Source organism: Nicotiana attenuata, chromosome 12 (genome assembly GCF_001879085.1).
Source record: "Nicotiana attenuata strain UT chromosome 12, NIATTr2, whole genome shotgun sequence".
Classification (NCBI taxonomy): domain Eukaryota; kingdom Viridiplantae; phylum Streptophyta; class Magnoliopsida; order Solanales; family Solanaceae; genus Nicotiana; species Nicotiana attenuata.
In genome coordinates this window covers 32,681,163-32,687,602 of record NC_032000.1, presented here as the reverse complement: position 1 = coordinate 32,687,602, position 6,440 = coordinate 32,681,163, and the positions used below count along the sequence as shown (strand labels likewise).

General features: G+C 31.2%; 1 protein-coding gene across 1 annotated transcript; it reads left to right on the top strand.

Moving 5' to 3' along the window:
* Positions 1,689-5,684, top strand: LOC109236011 (NAC transcription factor 29-like). Its single transcript, XM_019402247.1, has 3 exons — positions 1,689-2,004; positions 3,374-3,654; positions 5,164-5,684. Exons 1-3 carry the CDS (start codon positions 1,689-1,691, stop codon positions 5,635-5,637), a joined length of 1,071 nt encoding a protein of 356 aa, XP_019257792.1. The 3' UTR covers positions 5,638-5,684.

Genomic DNA, 6,440 nt, shown 5'->3' with positions numbered 1-6,440 from the left:
TGTGTTCCGTTGCAGAACACGTAAAAAGAGTAAAGCAAAAAAAAGAGTTGATTTAGGCATATATATTATCAAAAACCTACGGTGCATCAGTGTGCAAATTGGATACATTATAAGAAATCATCCAAAAGAGTAAGAAACTATCAGATACCCACCAAAATCCTATTAACAATTATCGGTGCATTAAAAGAAATGGAAGAAATAGAGAAAATCTGACCACAATTGAACCAATTAAAGCACATATCTTGGAACTGAAATTGAAAAGAAAAAGATTCATTTATAAATACACGTGTGTACAAAGTTTTTCTGATGCTCTCTTCGATTCTTTAAATTCAGGCTGACTGTAATGATTGATGACTGAATTTTTCAAGGTGTCGTACAACACAACTCAGTGAACATGTTAAACTTTGATTTCTTTTTCTTAGAGATTACTGACAAGATTTGTGCCTTTGTGTTCTTTTTCTTTTCAACATTGAACGAAAAAAGCTTGTTCCTGCAAAGATTTTGACCCCATGGCATGCAAAAATCAAACACTCAAAAAGTCGAATTTGCCGCATTAAAGAAAAATCTTAATAATACTGAAGCCTAATATTAATAAATCATTGTCTTGAGGTCCGAAACTAAGTTAATTTATGCATGCAAATAAAGAATAGAGTAGTGATCGTAACAAAGAATTGAAACACTCAACAAGAAGAAATAGAAAAATATGATGGAGAAGTGGAATCAGCACCGGCGAGAAACCAAAAATAAATATAGAATCAACCAAAGCCTAAGACCCAGCATGTATTACACAGAAAAAGTTCATGGTATTTTCTGAACTCCGTACAAATAGTCAAGATGCAAACACCATCGTAACCCTCTACCGCCACACGTAAAGAATACTTGGGTGCATGATTTATTTATTTTTAACAAAAATTAAAGCCGAAATTTAATAAGTGACTTGAGTTTATACTAATAAGATTCCTATATCTTTTTATTTGAAGATGTTTATAATGGTAATATTCGAGCCATCTTGCACAGATCTCTTCCATTCATGAAAAACATATGTATTATTTTAGAAAACAATAATCAAGGTTAACCTTATATTTGTTTAAATAATAATTTGATACATTTTGAATAGGTCAAATCTATTTGAAGTAAAAGAAATGCTTTGTATGTGTAATTTTTTGGTCGAGTATCAGAAAATACCAGATCAATATACCTACTATTTTTACCGACCGAGTCGGTCGATTTTTAATGCCCAGCAGTTTTTTTTTTTTTTTTTGTCCAACCCAATATTCAGTCGGTTTTTCGGTCGTAAATTACCTTTTTTATTAGTGAAATTTATTGCTTAATATTTATATTCACCCACAATAATTTTAATTTTCGTTGTATTATATTCTTTTTTTTCATGGCAGTGTTCGAAAATTTGTATTCCATAATCCATAAAAAATTTATTACTTAATTTGTTAATTCTCAAATAAGATAAGTAAAATCCATATGCAAGACTAATCACAAAAAAAAAAAAAAAGGAGGTGGGGGTAAAAAACAAGGAATACGTATCATTTTTCGGTAACAGATAAGATTCTACATTAAAAAAAATCTACCGTAATCTTAACAAATTTTATCGGATATCTTAGATTTATAGGACTATAATAAATAGAGTCCATATCAAAGCTATTTTTCAATGGATTCCTTCTTGTAGTCGAACAATGGAGTTTGATGAGCAAACTAAGGCGCATCTCAAGGCCAGTCAAAACCCTAAAATTCAAGAATTAGAAAAACAAAAACAAGTAGAAGATGAAAAGGGTTTGATCATAGTAAAACCAAATTACAATATCGCAAGTGAGATTAGTAGAGTTAATTATGTTGATGATAGTTTTGTTTTTCCACCTGGATATCGTTTTTGTCCACATGATGAAGAGCTTATCATTCATTATCTTAAGAAGAGAGTGATGAATGAACGTTTACCACATGACAAAATCAAGGAGGTTAATCTTTATAAATATAGCCCTCAAGAGCTTTCAGGTTATTTTTGTTTTTCTTAATCTATTTTCATTAATTAATCTCTTACAATAAAATAATCATGTTTAGTTTCTTGTGTGTTTCATGACTGAGTAGCTTTAATTAGGGTTTGTGTATGTTAAACTTAAACTTCAAAGATCTTGGTAAGTTATATTCGTGTAGTTTAACTTTTTCTGATGCACGCAGTGATGAATTCAGAATTTAGAATAAGGCTATATACTATTTTTAGAAGCAATGGATTCGAACGATCTATTGCATCTACTCTAAATTTCTTAGTGTTTGACACAATCACGGATCTACATTCAACCAAGGGGTGTCAAATGATACCCCTATTACGCTGTATTGTTAAATAATTTTTTTATTTTATGTATATTTATATACGTTGACTACCCTTGATTTTTCGGTGTATCTTATATTTTGATATCTCTTAGTGAAAAATCTGGCCCGTCACTGGTCTGACACTAACAACATGTGATCAGGGTTTGTTGTTTCACTTGGATCCTAGATATCTTTTGTTTCTTGTATACCTTTATTTTTAGGGTTTATATTTATCATTAATGTAGATTCTTGACAGTAAAAGTTTATTGTTTGCGTCTATCCTGCATTTTCTCTTACATTGAATGTTAATCTATGTTTTTGGATTTCTCAATGATACTGTAACAGATTTATTTGAACCCTAATTAATCATGCATAAACTCTATTTTTGTTGTTTATCCTACTTAATTAGGTTTTATTCATTTTCTATTGTAGAGAAGTGGTTTAGTTCTTTTTGTATGATCTATTAGGATACTATATATTTATTATGTGGTTTAATCTAATTGAATTTTGTATTACTCTATAAGCATACATAATTGTCTTTTTCTTTTCTTTTTTATTTCTTTTTTCAAACTTAAACTATTGCTTAGACTTACAACTGTTTTGTTTCGAGAAAGTTGTTTTGCTTGAAAATTGAACAAGCCTCAACCAAATAAAGACACCATTTTCATCTATCTGTAAACTTCTTAAAAGGTCTTTAGCATACCTTTTGTTTCTTTTAATTTACATTTTAAAATTTCCATACTTTGTATTACTAATTTCAAGAGTACCATCATATGAATGCATTATGACTTTTACCTCTTGGATATTCAATGTTGGACTATGCTATACTTTGATGACTCTTCATAATTAAGGAAATTAACCCAAATAATCGTTCGCGCAACCGCTTAAACTGAAAATAGCCAATGGAGGTATAATATATGTATAATTATGTGTAATTAATGTATAAATTATGTATATTACTAGAAAAATAAATAACAAAAGATTATTGCTGATCTTTGTTTCCACTTTCTAAGTTAATGATGCTCATTTTTTTTCATGTGTAACATGCAAACAGAGAACTATTCAATGTTGGGAGACAAGGAATGGTACTTCTTCACTCCAAGGGATAGAAAATATCCAAATGGAAATAGGCCAAATCGAGCAGCAGGAACAGGTTATTGGAAAGCAACTGGAGCTGACAAACCTATAAAGCACAATGATATTAAAGTTGGATTTAGAAAGGCTTTAGTTTTTTATGAAGGTAAACCTCCCAAAGGTGACAAAACAAATTGGATTATGCATGAATTTCGAGTGAATGAATCTCGCAGGCTCAAAAGACATGCACAAGACATGAGGGTAAGAATATTATTTTTCATATACTTTCAATTTTTTGTTAGTTTCAATAGTATTCAACTTAGATTATGAGTCGGACTAGCTGGGTAGAAACAAACGAGGGTCTATCGAAGATAACTTCTCCCTTTACGTAGTGTAGGGGTAAGATTGTGTACACACTTCCCTCTCCAGACCTCACTTGTGAGATTATACTAACAGTGACGAAGCCGGAATTTTCATTAAGTGGAGTTAAAATATAAAGAAATAAACTCTCCAAGAAGTCAAGGGGTGTCATTATACAGTATTAAAAAAATTACCGAGCTATACAGTGTAATTTTCCGGCGATGGGGTGTCGGTTAACACTCCTTTGGTGCATGTGACTCCGCTACAATATACTGAGTATATTGTTGTTGTACTAGCTAGCTAGAAATTCCATATTCTTAACTTGAAAGTTTAAGTGAGTATTAGGGGTTTTATTTAACAATAAAGTGAGTCTACAAATAAACTTTTTCAACCTTTCTGTTTCTCTTTGTCTTTTTTTGGTCTGTTACTATTTATTAAGGTTTAGTTATAGGCGTTGACAATATAAAAAAAATTTACATTTTAAGTATAATTTAAATTTTATAGCACGTTATCAACTTTCTTTTCAAGTTATTTGATCATTTATTTATATTATAAATACGTATTAATTTGTTATTACATGTAACTTAACCTAATGGTGAAAAAATATATAAAGTACACTTAAATTCAATTACTATCATGCAAATATTTAGATGAAATTCACAGTTCTTTATAACCGAGGACATGGTGAAAAAATATGCAAATACTAAGGATGATAGAAAGGTGCGGAGTCGAAAATTAGGGTGGTGGGTTGATAGACAGTCTATAGTTTTGCCTTGTCTTATCACTAGTAGTACTAGTCGGGTACCTTCCTCTTCCTAGTCCTTTGTTTCTATATGGTATGTTAGTACTAACAGTAGGATGGATACTATTTTTGTAGTTTCATACGCCTGGATCTCTGTCATTATTCGTTGTATTATTTGCTTACATTGTCTTATTACATTATTATTGCTATTGTTTCTCTATTGCTCCATTTTTTTACATTCTTGAGCTGAGGGTCTTTCGGAAATAGCATCTCTATCTTCATAGGTAGGGGTAAGGTCTGCGTACACACTACCCTCCCCAGACCCCACTTGTGGGATATTCCACTGGGTTGTTGTTGTTGTTTTGGTAAGAGGGGAAACCCGCAGCCGCTACAACCTTTGTCACAGCCTCTACCACAGTCTCTGCCCTTCGGATTAGCACTCTGTGGTGAGCACTTTGTGCGCACTCGGTAAACCTCCCCTGCAAACGACACAGGAGATGTAAACCGCACTAGGCAAGCCCTGTACGTCTTGCTCAGCCCAGAAGGCATTGAAGGCGGTCATCCGTATGGATGATCGCCCTCCAAACCAACAGAGCAACCCCGAAGGGTTGTTGTTGCCACAGTTCTTTATAAAGTAACTTTTTTTTTTTTCTTTTTTGTTGTTGCAGCTCGACGATTGGGTTTTATGCAGGATTTATAAGAAAGTTGACAAGTCATTCAAGAATGCCCGAAAGGAACAAGAGCAAGACGATGCAAGCATAAGTTGTTCTTCTATTGGTAAGATGGAGAATTGTGACTACGAAGGAACTACAGATTCATATGAAATTGTGAGACAAAATTTAACATTACCTCATCATTATGATATCACTTTCGACGATCCTGGTTTCAACATGGATTATAACAGATACAGTATAGATAATTTTTCCCATTTTGGACCAAGATCAAACTATGGTATGCCTCTTCAACCATCATTTTCTCCTGGAAATATCTTTTGGGATCAAAAAGGATATCAAGAAAACTGCTATCTCTTTCCTATGCATTTCGACGTCAATAACTTTTATCAAGATTCCTATGATGAAATTCAATCCCAGAATATTCTTGATAGTGTTCTTGATGAGAACTCATCCATCTATAACGATTAATCATATATTGATCGTCAATAATGAGGTTTTAGGGTTTAGAATTAAGATTAAGACCTTAATTATAGCTAGTTCATTAGCTTAATTCCACTGTTTTTTAGATAGTATTAGTTTTTGTGACTTCTTGATTGAAGTTCGTTTTAATGTTTGATTGTTTAAATATTAATTTTCTTCGTCTTGTGCTATAGTTATATCTCTTTTCTTTTTCAATCATTTGCTATACTTATTATTAAGTTGGAAAATAATCGCGGTAAAAATAATAGACGAAAAATATATAAAATTTGTAATGTTTTTTTGTATATATATACATTATGTATGTTATATACTAAAATTATACAAGTTTTATACACTTTTTTCGGCTATCATGTGTATATAGTTTCTGGAATGAGCTAAAAGTGATAATACCCCTATTAAGTTTGTGCTATTATTATACCACCAATTTATCGTCTTATATTGGAGATTTGTGCGTAATATGTACTTTGCTTTATATGGTTTTTTCATTCTAATCTGATTTTACCTAGTCTTCTAATAAAAAATGATTTTATTAATCAAAATTAATAATTTGTTATCACGGTTTAAAATCACATTTTTATCTTTACTCACTTATATTTCTCTAATGGAATTAGTTATATAAAATTGATTATCTAATGATTTATCTAAGTATTATATTTGATCAGTTCTATAGTTGAAACAACTATGATATTCTTTATGTTATGTAAAGATTGTCTAATCTAGAGTGCTGCATTTTTTTTTTTTTTCAATTAAGGTAAAAAGCTAATACTTCTAGGTCTACTAGTGAAAATAAT

Bases quoted from the DNA above. Each gene is read 5' to 3' on its own strand.
- LOC109236011 (XM_019402247.1), top strand. From the start codon at position 1,689: ATGGAGTTTGATGAGCAAACTAAGGCGCATCTCAAGGCCAGTCAAAAC. The intron at 2,005-3,373 runs GTTATTTTTGTT...ACATGCAAACAG, and splicing joins TAGCCCTCAAGAGCTTTCAG to AGAACTATTCAATGTTGGGA. The intron at 3,655-5,163 runs GTAAGAATATTA...TTGTTGTTGCAG, and splicing joins GACATGCACAAGACATGAGG to CTCGACGATTGGGTTTTATG.